Genomic DNA, 12,969 nt, shown 5'->3' on the forward strand with positions numbered 1-12,969 from the left:
ATCTGTGCACCATAAAAAGAACAACACATTATTTAGAAGAATGAAAGAAATTCATACAAATAGCACTTTATATTGTACAAATTAAAAGAACAACATATAAATCTGTTAGAGAATGCACCATGAAAAGAACACATTACTTAGAAGAATGAAAGAAAATAATACAAATAACAACTTATCAATCGTAAATTTATTACAAGTCAACATTGCATCCAATATTGCAAATGAAAGAAAAGCATACAACCTACTACTCAGTGTTTAGCCATCCACTCATATTTCTTGGACAGCCACTCAAATCTATCCTCTTGATTCTCTAATGTCATGAACATCTCCCTCTCAACCTTTTTTGTAAAAATAGTTGTTGTAATGAAATGCTCATTTGTCCCCGGAACAGCACCACAATCCTTAACTAGGGTCATGACTTCTTGTATGGAACAAACAAATTGGACCTTTTCCTTGACACTTCTTGCAATAGACTCACAAGACCTAGTAGTTCTTTCATTCATTTCAACCATTCTCTCAACCTCTCCAAGTAGCCAATTCCCCTTGCTGGTCTTCGGTTGTTTTCCCCTGCTATTCTCAGACAATCTGTTTCTCCTTTTTGCCCCACTAGTAGGTGTCCCCGGATCTGGTTTACTGTTGTCCTCCTCCTCCTCTTCCTCCTCTTCTTCTTCACTTGGTTGATAGCTTTGCGATGGTGGAATGCCGCTAGAAGCACACCAATGATCCTCACCGGTATTATGAAGGTTTTCAAACATAATTTCTAACTTCTCCTCATTTTGCAGCCCTCTTGTCTTGAACGTTCCTGATCCTTTTATCTCCTGCAAACATACCAATATTTGCTTAAATTCAAATCAAGTAAAATCTGTAAATAAAACAAATATAGACATTTATGCTTACTTTGGATATCTTCTTCCACCATTCATCGGTCATAATAATATTCCCATTTCCATCCCATCCTAGACCAGTCTGCGCCTTCAATTGGTTCCAAATACTATGATCTGATTTCAACCTTTCCCATTTATTCTTAAACTGCTTTCTAGTATACTCAAGTCCAGTTGCAGTTTTGAACTTTTGGATGACATTGTTATACCCAGCTTTGTTCAAATGAATACTCGAACGATTTTCAATTAGCACTTCTTCTGCAAAAATGTCACATACTATCCTAGTTCTCTCATCACTCCAAAAAGCCGTACTGCTCCCATAAAAAGTCATATTAGCATCAGAAATACTACGATTGTTATACCAAAAACTACAACCATTAGGCAACTATCAGAATAAATTACTGCAATGATAGATAGGCACTCAAACAAAACAGTCTATTTTAAAGAGCAAAATGATGAACCTCCCTGGCCCAAATCAAAACGGTTCACTATAATGGTACCAAGTTTTCAGTTTTCATTTTTGACTTTACATTCTAAAAAATTACAGATGTTGTGCAGTCATTTCTACCTTGCATCAGTTAACTCCATGTCATTGTCCATCCCGACCCCGATCGACGAAGGAGCAACTGGTGGCCTCCTGTTGCGTCCACCGCAGCTAGCCGTTGGTGCCTCACCGGCTGAAGGTGCGGTCGATGATGGTCTTGTTGGATACGTGAGGATGAAGCCACTGGCAGGGGGCACTCCGGCAGCAGCGTATGCAGGGCGAAAACCATGACCAGAGGGGACTCCGAACGCCGGGAACGATGGCAAGATTCCGGCTGCCGGATTGGATTGACTCGCCACACCATCAATTCCACTTTGGGCTCCTAATCCCGCGACACCACTGCTGGATCGAGACTTCCTCAAGCGATTCATCTGCATGCAAGGATAGGGATTAGTGGGATTTGAACCAGAATGCGACAAATCAGAATCTAAATAGAACCAGTAAACTGTACTCATATACACAGACAAGTGCTCATTTCAGAATGCGCAACAAACTAGTAATAATGCTAGATGCTGATAATTCTGTCAGCTATTATCATGTCCAAGTATACATCATGTGGTCACTATTCATTATTGTAGACTAGAACAAGACAAATTATGCAACCATATTTCTAGCACAAATTTAAGAGCATCAACCAATCTGCCAATTGTTGGGTAATGGGTTGCAGAGAGGAAATTGTGGTAGCCTAGCTTATCTAGATACCTAACCAACTATTGCCCATGCATACTACAAATAAAATCAAAATCTATGCATCTAACCACCTCCGTTCCAGTAATAAACCACATTGCAAATGCAACAAACGATTAAGTCAAAGTCTCAGCAAAAATATTCGGCCAGAGCACACTAATCTACTTAGTGAACATTCTAAGCATGGAATGGAAGAATACTGCAACTATTAACAAAGCATGAATTCACAAAACACAGCACACATACACGTTAGTCTGCTTACAGGAATCTAGGATTCTTGCTATGCAGTGTATTGATAACAGAATATATTGCATACAATAGCAATACTGAAACTATAAATACATTTTGTACTCCCACAGAAAAAAAATTAATGTGCTGATGGATCAAGGCGTGATGATTCTATTGCAAGCTAGCAATAGCAAGAGAATTAGGACTCAGTGCTTAGCACAGCAGGGAAATTTTCTACCTCCGGTTAATTTGCTAGGGGACCGGCGACGAGGAGGACGGCGGGTCCGCGACGCAGCTGGCCTGGGTGCGGCGGGTCGGCGACGCAGCTGGGCCTAGGCGCCGCGGGTCGACGACGAGGAGGACGGCGGGTCGGTGAAGCAACTGGGCCTAGGCGCCGCGGGTCGGCGACGAGGAGGACGGCGGGTCGGCGACGCAGCTGGTTCTAGGCGCCGCGGGTCGTCGATGAGGAGGACGGCGGGTCGGCGACGCAGCTAGGCCTAGGCGTGCTCAACCCTAGCCACCCCGTGTTGCGCGGCCAGGATTCGAGCTCGTCCGGGTGGGGATTTGAGGCGGCGACGGCGGTGGTGGAGAGGGGATGACGGCAGGCGACGGTTTGAGGGGCCGGCGGCGACCTAGCTAGGGCCGGCGGCGGCGCCCAACCCTAGCGGCGGGATTGGGGATCTGCTCTGCTCCGTGGGATGTTCTGGAGCTCTCGTACCCCTTCGCGATTTGTGGATCTAAGAGAAAATTGGCGCATTGGTGGGAGGGTTTTTTTGCAAAAGTGATGTGAGCTGAAGCTGGACAAGCCACAAATCGTGGCTCCTCTCCTCTAATACAAATATAGCTTCAGCTTTTTAGGTGAATCTGGTTTAGAAAATAGTGTTTGGTAGGGCTTGGGCTTTTTTTGGAGGAGAAGCTGAAGCTGAAGCCCTGCCAAACACTTCCATCCTTTTGCAGCTGAAGAAATCGTGATGCTGATGCCTGATGGTCCAAAGAAAACTGAAGAACTCGTGGAAGTGTGCCCGTGGAGGAGGGAAATTACTGGATTAGCATAGAATTGGGCCTTTTCTAGGAGTAACATCGAACTGGTTGGGCTGGTGACAACAAAACTCTACACGGGCTTAGTTTCGCGTGCCGGAGAATAGCGGCTGGAGAAGATGGGCTTCCAGTAAAGCCCAGGCCCATTGGCCCTTGTGCGCAAGATGCTTTACAGCAAACAGGACCGGCGGGCGCCGCAGCACCTCCACCCAAAAACGCAAGCGCATCCGTCGCCGAAGCCGCCGCGCGCCGCCAGTGCGTGCTTGCTGCGACCGGGAGTTCGATTGGTTGGGTAGCTAGGGTTTAGGGGTTTCTGGGCGCGGAGAGGCAGGAGGGTAGGCGGAGGAGATGGCGTCAGCGGAGGAGGACATCGCGGTGAAGGAGCCGCTGGATCTGATACGGCTCAGCCTCGACGAGCGCATCTACGTCAAGCTCCGGTCCGACCGCGAGCTCCGCGGCAAGCTCCATGTAATTAACCCGTCTGCTCCTCTTCAGACAATTTGTTGTATTTGGTTCTCTGCTTGTGGTTGGTTGGATGTAGAGTAGAGTACTGGCTTGGTTTGGTTGCAGTGGCAGCTGCGGTAGGTAGGAAGCAACGGATTTAAGAGAACGATTTGCAATGGGCGGGGAGATGAGCTTCTAGGCTGCTTTAGTTAGATTGTATCTTTGCTTTGTGATGCCAATTGTCAAATCTGTCATAACTTAAGTGTGGCAGTTCATGTGCAGTGCAACAATTCGATGAAAATTGGAGGCTAGATATGCCAGAACTAGGTGCTATGAATTCGAAACCATTTACAAGAATTAATATCTCAATAACATGGAAGGGACATGAGAGCTCATAAGAAAGGAGAGGATTGGAATGTGTAGAAGTTCCATTATTATGCAATGAATTATTCTCTGTTTAGAAAAAGGTCATTTTAGTGCTCGAACTGTGTATCTGTCTCAACAGTAAGCTCTTTTTCTGAACTTTGTAAGTCAGGCTTAACTGTTTGAGACTCTATTTCCTATTTTATGAGGGGAACTGATGCACCAGTCCTTCAGACTAAATAATAAGCATATATTTGGCATGAAACCCTTGGGGCATTTTATCATTTAACAAGGTAATGGATAGCCTCTAGCAGTACGATTCCTGGAATACGTTAATGTCATGTAAGCATGCTGTGGCATTATAGCGAGTTTGTACTAATCTGTTCAGAACCTCATGATGAATGACAATTCTATTGCTGAGCTTTTTGTAGTTTTGTGATCCTTTCCATGGCTTGCATTTATTCCACCTTATGCTATGCTGTAAAATTTTCAGTTGCATTCTCCGCTACTGTCTCTTGCTTTCAGTTACAAGTTCATGATACTCCCATCTTTCTCATGAGTTCGGCAATTCTTTTCGTCCGTGGAGATTTATATTTTGTAATTTGGTTTTTGTATTATGGGACGACTGTTGCTGATGTCTTCCTTTTTGAATTCAGGCATATGATCAACACTTAAACATGATCCTTGGAGATGTTGAGGAGGTTGTCACAACTGTTGAGATAGATGATGAAACATATGAAGAAATTGTGCGCGTAAGTCTGTTGGCATTTTTCTTTAATTCTTGAATTTTTTTTTTGTAAAGTCAACTTTTGGATGTCAAATTATCATTGTTTGTGTGAACTTTTAGACTCCTTGAGTTTCATGATTCTGATTTCTGCTGCTATAAGGTGGCGTAATTCCATACTACGATAATGAGTTAATGACTCGTATTAATGTTAACCTGATGATACTGGACAGTTATTTACTTTATCTATTGGTCAATCTTTGAAATGTGTAATGAAGATGTTGATACACTAACTCTATGCTGGATAATCTTTGCAGACAACGAAACGCACTATCCCCTTCCTTTTTGTCCGAGGTGATGGTGTCATATTGGTTTCTCCACCCCTGCGAACTGCATGAAGCTAGAAGTTAGATGCAGCTGATTGTCAACTATTTACTCTGTATTTGGCCACTTGATGGCTTGGAGTGTATGCCATGTGCTGCACAGTTACTGTTTTCTGATGGATTGTAGGTTTAACAAGTGATACGATCGTGTAACTACTGCTTGGTGTTTGAATCTTCAGTCGAATTATTCTTATGGTTGTTCTCAGCTAATTCAACGCTCTTGCCTGACAGCCTAAGTGAATCCTTGCTTGTTAGTACCGAGCTGGCGAGTTGCACATTCATAAGACTCGGAGCAAATCTGTACCGCATGTACGCAGTATTTGTTGTCTGAATGTCTGATCTTGATCTGTTAACTTACTGATGTCGGAAGAATGTGAATGTTTCGACAGGAAAGTTGCGGTTGAAATGAAAAATGTGGAAAGCCTGAAGCCGGAATCTTCAGTTGCTTGGAGTTTTTAACTTGGCAAGTAATTCGAATCCGTAAAAATTTCCAACCATACAAATACCCCAAATATTCGATTCCCAGGCCACTAGGGCTCTTGGAGGAACAACAGAATATTGCAACTGTGCTCAGCAAGAATAATTTCTGGAAACCGAAAAGAAGTAAATAAAGAGGCTCGCCAGAGGCCAGGGGCAAGTCGTCTTCTTGCTTGCCGATCCGTCGCTCCACCTGAGCCCACCGGCGAAGAGGAGGCGAAGCGATGGGCGTCACCAAGGAGGACGTCGAGGCGGCCATCACCTCCGCTCTCAGCCCTTCCCATCTCGTAAGCCTCTACTCGCTCTAAACCCCCTCCCTTAACCCATCAATCTCCATCCTAAACCCTAACCGCTTCCGCCGCTGTCTCTGCAATTTCAGGTGGTGACGGATACATCTGGAGGGTAAGCTTGCTCCCAATGCTTAAACTTGATTTTCTTCGCATCTTCAGTTGTGACCGACCATCGAAAGGACGGATCTCTGTTGCGTTGTTGATTGATTCGTTGCCGTCGGTGTGAAGGTGTGGCGCGAGCTACGAGATCGAGGTGGTGTCGGAGAAGTTCGAGGGGAAGCGGCTGCTGGAGCGGCACCGGATGGTGAACACGGCGCTGGCGCCGCACATGGCGGAGATCCACGCCGTCTCCATCAAGAAGGCGCTCACTCCGGCGCAGGCCCAGCCCGAGCCGGAGCCGGCCGCCGACAAGCCCCAGGCTTAAGTGCTTAGCTCGCTGCAAACAGTTTGATCACATATGCGCATGACGGCATGAGTCAAGCTCAACTGTGTTGTAGTATGTGGTCTCTGATACATTATCTGGTTGAATAATGTACCAGCAAATACAATTGCAAGATCTTATGCTTGACTGCTTAGAAATTTCTGCGCTGTGCATTTAACTTCAGAGATGTGCTGGGTGCTTCTGCTCTGAATCTCCGATCGTTTGCTGGAAACTTAAACTGTTGCCAGTTTTCCAGATAGGTTGGTTTTGAGTCCTCAAATTATCTTCTCTATCTAATTGCAGGCTTGTAGATATGTCTGCTCTTCTATTCCTGAATAAGCTGGTCGTGTTGATCTTGTGGTGTTCATTGCTACCAACTGGTTGGATCAAGGTCTAAGGTTGTCGGGGGTGATGATGATCTCTTGTTTGCCAGAGTTTTTTCTTTTTCTTTTTCTGATTGATGATGCAGGTCCTTGCTGGTACAAATGTAGATGCAAGTATTTGGTGCTGGAAATAGTTTGTAGATATTTTTATGTCATCGTGCTGTGTAGTATTGCATACCTGATGTTCATATAGGCATGCTAGAATTCTCGTGAAATAAAAGGACTAATGCTAGAATTTCTTTTCTTTTTTTGCGAAACATTCCGATGTGATTGACCCCAAAGTTTGCTGGTGATAACATAGCACCGTTCTATTTCGAAGTGTCCTTATGATACTGTCTGCAATGGAAATAAGGATTGAGCCTGCCCTGCATCTACCGCGTTCCATAATGTGAACACATGATATGATTCCCTTTGGCTGCACCTCCTTGTGTTGCGTGGCTGCTTCAGTGCAGTATCACATCACATTGAGAAAACAGTGTTCTTGCACAGATTTCCTACTGGAGGTGCATTCTCTGAACTGAGTCGTGTCCATCGAGAACTGCTTCAGTGCTAGTGTACGAGCATCGGCTGCGCGCACCGTGGTGGTTGCTGAATCCTCATAGGGCCAGCGCGTGCACAACGTACCCGCCGGTAAGCAGCGTCTACCTGAGTGCTCGAAGCTTCGGCCGTGACGACGGCGACCAACGAATCCTCGCCGTGGGGAAGGGTGAGACTCGCAGGTGGAGACCTCTAGTGCCCCCTGGGCCCTGGCTTGGGCGGTCAAAGACGCCGAGAAAGGAGAAAGAACTCGCGAGAAGCGGTGCGCCGTGGCAACAGCCCCGCGCGCCGGTGTCGCCTGGGCCCTTCGTGTGCCCCTGCCGGCTGCCGGAGACGGCCGGACCCCACGTCGGGACCCCCATATATCACGGGCACGCGCGGGGAGGCCGTCGATCGGGCAAGCCAAGCACGCTACGGGACGCTGTGCTTCGTCGACGCGCATAGGCGCATTGCAGTTGCACGCCCGGCGCGCGCGTGTGATCAGCGGAGTCGGTTGCCGCTAGGGGCTGAGGAACCGTGCGCGCCGAGCGCGGCGCGGGACGGCGAGAGGAGAAGGAGATGAGCGAGGCGGACGGGCACGCGGGGGCCGACGAGGCGCCTAGCCGCCCGGCGCCGCGGCTGAACGAGAGGATCCTGTCGTCCCTGTCGCGGAGGTCCGTGGCCGCGCACCCATGGCATGACCTCGAGATCGGTGAGACAGAATTTTCTTCTTCTTCCCAGCGTCACCGCGCGTTCGTGTTCCGGTGGGTAAACTGCGGGTGCGTGCTGCTAACGCTCGAGAATTTCTGTGTACGTGCGCCCAGGTCCTGACGCTCCTGCTGCGTTCAACGTTGTGAGTACTATCGAGTCCAAGTCAAGTACAGGTCTTCTCGCCACATGACCTCACAGCTTCGGTGCCTTCGTTTTGTTTTCCTCCTCTGATCCTTGAGGCAGGTCGTGGAGATCTCGAAAGGGAGCAAGGTCAAGTACGAGCTCGACAAGAACACTGGGCTCATCAAGGTCAGCCAACGCCGTCACGATCAGTAACCTCTGTTTCATGCCCACAGCAGCACAACTGATCTGATCCGAGCTCGTGGTGCCAGGTCGATCGCGTGCTGTACTCATCGGTGGTGTACCCGCACAACTACGGCTTCATCCCGCGAACGCTTTGCGAGGACAACGACCCCATGGATGTGCTGGTCCTCATGCAGGAACCGGTTCTCCCTGGCTGCTTCCTCCGAGCCAGAGCGATCGGGCTCATGCCTATGATCGATCAGGTATGCATACGGCATCAAGTCCTGCATCTTCAGACCAGTTCTCGGTGAGAAAAAATAAGATCGATCTGTTCTTGGGATTCTTGGGACAGGGAGAGAAGGATGACAAGATCATTGCCGTCTGCACCGATGACCCCGAGTACCGCCACTACAATGACCTCAGCGAGCTCTCGCCGCACCGTGTCCAGGAGATCCGACGATTCTTCGAAGATTGTAAGCTTCCACAACGTCCTTTCATTCCCTTCCTGTTTTTGCTGCTCCATGTAACTATAAAAAAAAACTTCAGATAAGAAGAACGAGAACAAGGAGGTTGCTGTGGATGAGGTTCAGCCTGCGAGCGCTGCCCGCGATGCCATCCAGTACTCCATGTTAGTGTCGTCTAGCATTTTCAGGCCTCAGAGGGTGAATTTTTGCCTTCCGGTATCGAACACGTTGATAATGACACGATCACATTTTTTCAGGGATCTCTATGCGCAGTACAATCTGCAGACCTGCAACAGTAGTTTTGTGGCACCTGGACACTTGGTTCTCCACGAGAACTTGGCGTGTGTCGAAAAGTCGAATTGAACTATGAGTATGCTTAGCCAGAGAACACAAAGCCTTAGCTGCTAGAGATGTATACATGTATGTATTAGCGTCATGTTGTAGCTTGTCAGGAGGCCTTTTTATTTGCTTATGAAGCAGTTCAAGGCCTCCATACTATTACACTGTGTTACAAGCTTAAGACGACACAAAGGAAAGAAATGTCTGAATCAAGTTACAGCAAGGCCAGGAAGTCGATCTACACCTCGTGTGATGCCCTGATCAAGCCGAGCTTGTCTTTGCCAGTTCGGCGTACAATGCTTTGATCTCTTCCACGTCGTCGTAGCTGCCGAGGAATACCGGGGATCTATCATGGATGTTGGTTGGGACCAGATCAAGAGCCTGCAGTGCCAATGTGTCAGCATGTTTTGCGCCAAACTGAACGCGCAGTGTTGGCAAGGAAACACAATTGTTTCTACTATTTCTGAAGAAAATGAACAGAGGCAGAAATCCTACCCGTTCTTTGCCTGTGAAGGACTGACCTCCAGCCTGCTCCATGAGGAATGACATGGGGAAAACTTCATACAGGACACTGCAAAACCAAACCAAATCGAGTCCGCTTCAGTATAAAGTAAAAAATAAAAAAAAATCGAGTCGGCTTCAGAAGTATGTATGCAACTGGCTAAGGGATGCCAAGCAAATCAGAGTAGGCATCAGCTTACCGGAGCTTTCCATTCGGGCTCTTCTTGTCAGCAGGGTACAAAAATACACCCCCATAGAGCAAGGTACGGTGAACATCAGCAACCATACTGTAAAAGTAAACCATCAACGTCAACGAGTGTGTGATAGTATCCAAATATTACCATCCTACGTAATGTTTGATCCAGATGACAAAGGACTCGTACGTTCATTTTACCACTGAATCTAGTGAAAGATGTTCGTTCAAAAGAAGAAAATCTAGTGAAAGATTGACTCACCTTCCAATGTATCTCAAAGATTTAGGTGGCGAGCCATCTTTGGGGTATTTGCACTTCTCCACAAACCTGTCATTTATGGTGTAAACTTTAGCTGGAGATTTGTTTCATCAAAAAAGGCTGGGCAATATTAAGTAAGGTAGCACTACGAGAACATGGACGGTACATACTTCGCAACAGCCGCATCCCAATTTTGTGCATTCCCTTCATTGACTGAATAAATCTTTCCCTTCTTAGGTATCTGCACAATGTAAGGATGAATGACACGGTCATCAGTATTATGTTGCCTGAACAATTGAACAAAAAATGATTGAGCCACAGTAGTTGACTCAAAATAACCTTGATGTCCGGATGAGTCAGTATGAACTCGCCAAGTGATGGGTCAAGTGTGAAGCCATTGACACCACTCCCAGTGCTCAGAACAAGCTGCAGCAGAATAATTGCGCAAGTCAATTTCAGATGGGACACTTGAAGAAGATTGTGTTAGTGTTTCGAGAGAAAAAGAAGATTGTGTTGAGGGAAGACGGGTTTAGAAGACTTGATTACCGTGCAGGAACTGCCATACATGCAGTATCCCGCAGCAAGCATGTTCGTGCCAGGCTGCAGCACGTCCTCCAGAGTCACATTGTCCTTGTCCTTGATCATGTAAATCCCAAAGATCTATAAAACAAAAAAAAAAGTTACCTAAATGAAAGCTCATGTGATCTCTAAAATAAGAGGGAGGAGAAAACATGCCGCATGCTGAATGTAAAAGGCCCATATTCATATTCTGAAGGAAAAAGGGACATGGAAACCCTCAAAAGCTTGGCTCTGTGCGCAGTTTGTTACAAATATTATGATCAGTAAAGTAACTGATGAGGAAAAATCGAATTGGATACAGCATGTACTTCTGTACTGTCAGTGCTGAAATTTCCAGTTATTTCAGATAACACCCGTAAATCTAGGAAACCAGGTAGCAATAATATTAGAAAAGGAACTGCTGTTTTGCTGAACTCTTGCTTTTGGCGTCGCTATCCTCAGATTTGAAACGAAATTTTTGCTTTTCATAAAAGCACCCGGGTGATTTCTCGTGTTCATACCGTTCCGATTGAGACGCCACAGTCGATGTTGGAGGAGCCGTCGAGCGGATCAAAGCAGACGCAGTACCTTGCAGAAAATCGACGCGTACATTTCAATCATCAGGAACAGAGTAGCAGAAGCTAAGCTCACACCATGGTAGTAGCAAGCAGTGCTCACTTCCCACGCAGCGCAGGATCCACGAACGTTGCCTCCTCGTCCTCCTCCGACACAAGGACGCACTGCACGCGTGCACCGGCGCAGGGTCAGAGAATAAAACGGCGCTAAGAACTGGAACGGACAACCGGGAATGGACAAGGAGGATTCGTACGGTGCGGCCGCTGCTGACGAGGGCCTTGACGAACACCTCGTTGGACAGCACGTCCAGCTTCTTCTGCTCCTCTCCCTGTCAGACGTCGCACAAAGTTAGGCACCCGTCAGCTCGATCTCGCATCGCAGGAGAAAATTGTGAGCGATCCAAGGCGATCGATCGAGGTATATAAGCCGCCCGGCGCACTTGCCTGGACGTTGGTCTCGCCGGCGAGTCCGATGAGCTTCGCGAGCCCGGCCTTGTTGACGGCGGAGGCGACGAACTTGCAGCCGAAGACGATGTGGGAGAGCAGGATGGTGAAGTCGCCGCGGGACTCGGGGTTCCGGCGCTGCTCGTTCAGCACGTGCCGCGTGATGGTCATCAGGTCCGTCCGGTGCGCGTCCGCCGCGTGGTCCATCTCGTCGCCGCCGCCGCGCCCTCCTCCTCGCTCTCCGGCTAGACAAGCTAGTGATCGCAGTGCAGAGCGCGACCTTACCGGCTGCTCCCGCGCGCAGGGTATATCTATTCTAGCTCCCGCCGGCCGGGAGCTGGGTGGTTGGCTGGCATCGGCGTGACGTGTCGCGCGGTGGTTTTCCTCTGCCGGCTGGGGTAGCGCGGCGCGGCGGGCGAGCGGAAAGTGAGGCTGGGAGCCAAGGGCCGCGGAGCTCCAACGGAATCGGCGCGGAGGCCTATCCCCTCTATCCGCTACGGCTGGCTGGGCCGACCGCGCCGAGCGCTTGTGGTGGCGGTGCGGTGGCGTACGTCGTGCGCGGCAGAGCGGACGTTGGGATGGTATGGGAGAGAGCGATGGAGATTTAGGAGACGAGAGCGAGGCTTTGTCCCGTCGCGGCGCGTGCGGACGAAACCGCCGGGGGGAGGCGCCAACGCGGGCAGGGGGGATAGGACCAGGCAGGGCAGCAGCCACGGCAGCACGGCCTGAACCCGACGCGACAGCGAGATGGCTCTCGTCGGTGTGGGTGTGGCGTGTGGCGTCACTGGCAAATGGGAGCTCACTGCTCACATGATGCAGGGTTACCGGCCGCCTGATGGCCTGGCCGTTGCGCGTGGAATATGCCTGGTCCAGCTTCAAAGTGAGATCGCCATGGCTGGGCGGCCAGGGCACCATGCTGATTGGACGCTTCGCCTTTACGCTAGGCAGGCTCCGGTCTGTTGGGGAGTTGCTTTACAATCAATGAATAGTTGAGATTGTCAGCACAAGGGAGGCTGCCTGTGAACCTGAGAACGCCACAAGCTCGGGCGAGGGTGACTGTCAGCATGGAGGATTTCAAAGGGAACAAAGCCATGTTGGTCATTTGACGGTACCCGTATGACCAGGTAACAGAAGTAGCAACACCAGCAAGCGTACAGCATAGTGTACCTGGACCTTGGTAAAGTAATGCAAGGATGTAACATATGAACTGTGGAGTGTGGACAGGACGTCAAATGTGCTCCAG

The 12,969-nt window shown here is 48.6% G+C and overlaps 4 protein-coding genes across 4 annotated transcripts; 3 read left to right on the top strand and 1 right to left on the bottom strand.

Annotated features, from left to right (window-relative positions):
* Nucleotides 1-3,567: 3,567 nt before the first annotated feature.
* LOC112892301 (sm-like protein LSM3A) lies at nucleotides 3,568-5,502 on the top strand. The gene is made up of 3 exons (XM_025959463.1): nucleotides 3,568-3,846; nucleotides 4,842-4,937; nucleotides 5,227-5,502. Exons 1-3 carry the CDS (start codon nucleotides 3,727-3,729, stop codon nucleotides 5,305-5,307), a joined length of 297 nt encoding a protein of 98 aa, XP_025815248.1. The 5' UTR covers nucleotides 3,568-3,726; the 3' UTR covers nucleotides 5,308-5,502.
* A 336-nt stretch (nucleotides 5,503-5,838) lies between these two features.
* Nucleotides 5,839-6,857, top strand: LOC112892302 (protein BOLA2). The gene is made up of 3 exons (XM_025959464.1): nucleotides 5,839-6,056; nucleotides 6,149-6,171; nucleotides 6,288-6,857. The coding sequence occupies exons 1-3, from the start codon at nucleotides 5,994-5,996 to the stop codon at nucleotides 6,481-6,483; spliced, it is 282 nt and encodes a 93-aa protein (XP_025815249.1). The 5' UTR covers nucleotides 5,839-5,993; the 3' UTR covers nucleotides 6,484-6,857.
* A 651-nt stretch (nucleotides 6,858-7,508) lies between these two features.
* LOC112892300 (soluble inorganic pyrophosphatase-like) lies at nucleotides 7,509-9,256 on the top strand. Its single transcript, XM_025959462.1, has 7 exons — nucleotides 7,509-8,091; nucleotides 8,204-8,232; nucleotides 8,334-8,399; nucleotides 8,483-8,656; nucleotides 8,746-8,866; nucleotides 8,940-9,021; nucleotides 9,115-9,256. The coding sequence occupies exons 1-7, from the start codon at nucleotides 7,959-7,961 to the stop codon at nucleotides 9,218-9,220; spliced, it is 711 nt and encodes a 236-aa protein (XP_025815247.1). The 5' UTR covers nucleotides 7,509-7,958; the 3' UTR covers nucleotides 9,221-9,256.
* Nucleotides 9,231-12,253, bottom strand: LOC112892299 (fructose-1,6-bisphosphatase, cytosolic). The gene is made up of 11 exons (XM_025959461.1): nucleotides 11,727-12,253; nucleotides 11,537-11,611; nucleotides 11,386-11,447; nucleotides 11,229-11,295; nucleotides 10,696-10,809; nucleotides 10,489-10,575; nucleotides 10,320-10,390; nucleotides 10,153-10,218; nucleotides 9,898-9,984; nucleotides 9,692-9,767; nucleotides 9,231-9,577 (listed from the first exon to the last, which is right to left on the bottom strand). The coding sequence occupies exons 1-11, from the start codon at nucleotides 11,931-11,933 to the stop codon at nucleotides 9,458-9,460; spliced, it is 1,032 nt and encodes a 343-aa protein (XP_025815246.1). The 5' UTR covers nucleotides 11,934-12,253; the 3' UTR covers nucleotides 9,231-9,457.
* Between the last annotated feature and the right edge of the window lie 716 nt (nucleotides 12,254-12,969).

The sequence above is a fragment of the Panicum hallii genome, chromosome 5, assembly GCF_002211085.1.
Source record: "Panicum hallii strain FIL2 chromosome 5, PHallii_v3.1, whole genome shotgun sequence".
NCBI lineage: Eukaryota > Viridiplantae > Streptophyta > Magnoliopsida > Poales > Poaceae > Panicum > Panicum hallii.

Excerpts from the sequence above, each read along its gene's own strand:
- LOC112892299 (XM_025959461.1), bottom strand. The coding sequence starts at position 11,933 with ATGGACCACGCGGCGGACGCGCACCGGACGGACCTGATGACCATCACG. Across the intron at positions 11,612-11,726 it reads CCGGCGAGACCAACGTCCAG|GGAGAGGAGCAGAAGAAGCT; the intron begins GCAAGTGCGCCG and ends GACGTCTGACAG. Across the intron at positions 11,448-11,536 it reads TCGTCAGCAGCGGCCGCACC|TGCGTCCTTGTGTCGGAGGA; the intron begins GTACGAATCCTC and ends GCACGCGTGCAG.
- LOC112892300 (XM_025959462.1), top strand. The coding sequence starts at position 7,959 with ATGAGCGAGGCGGACGGGCACGCGGGGGCCGACGAGGCGCCTAGCCGC. Across the intron at positions 8,867-8,939 it reads CCGACGATTCTTCGAAGATT|ATAAGAAGAACGAGAACAAG; the intron begins GTAAGCTTCCAC and ends AAAAAACTTCAG. Across the intron at positions 9,022-9,114 it reads GATGCCATCCAGTACTCCAT|GGATCTCTATGCGCAGTACA; the intron begins GTTAGTGTCGTC and ends ACATTTTTTCAG.
- LOC112892302 (XM_025959464.1), top strand. The coding sequence starts at position 5,994 with ATGGGCGTCACCAAGGAGGACGTCGAGGCGGCCATCACCTCCGCTCTC. Across the intron at positions 6,057-6,148 it reads CTCTCAGCCCTTCCCATCTC|GTGGTGACGGATACATCTGG; the intron begins GTAAGCCTCTAC and ends CTGCAATTTCAG. Across the intron at positions 6,172-6,287 it reads GTGACGGATACATCTGGAGG|GTGTGGCGCGAGCTACGAGA; the intron begins GTAAGCTTGCTC and ends GTCGGTGTGAAG.
- LOC112892301 (XM_025959463.1), top strand. The coding sequence starts at position 3,727 with ATGGCGTCAGCGGAGGAGGACATCGCGGTGAAGGAGCCGCTGGATCTG. Across the intron at positions 3,847-4,841 it reads AGCTCCGCGGCAAGCTCCAT|GCATATGATCAACACTTAAA; the intron begins GTAATTAACCCG and ends TTTTGAATTCAG. Across the intron at positions 4,938-5,226 it reads CATATGAAGAAATTGTGCGC|ACAACGAAACGCACTATCCC; the intron begins GTAAGTCTGTTG and ends TAATCTTTGCAG.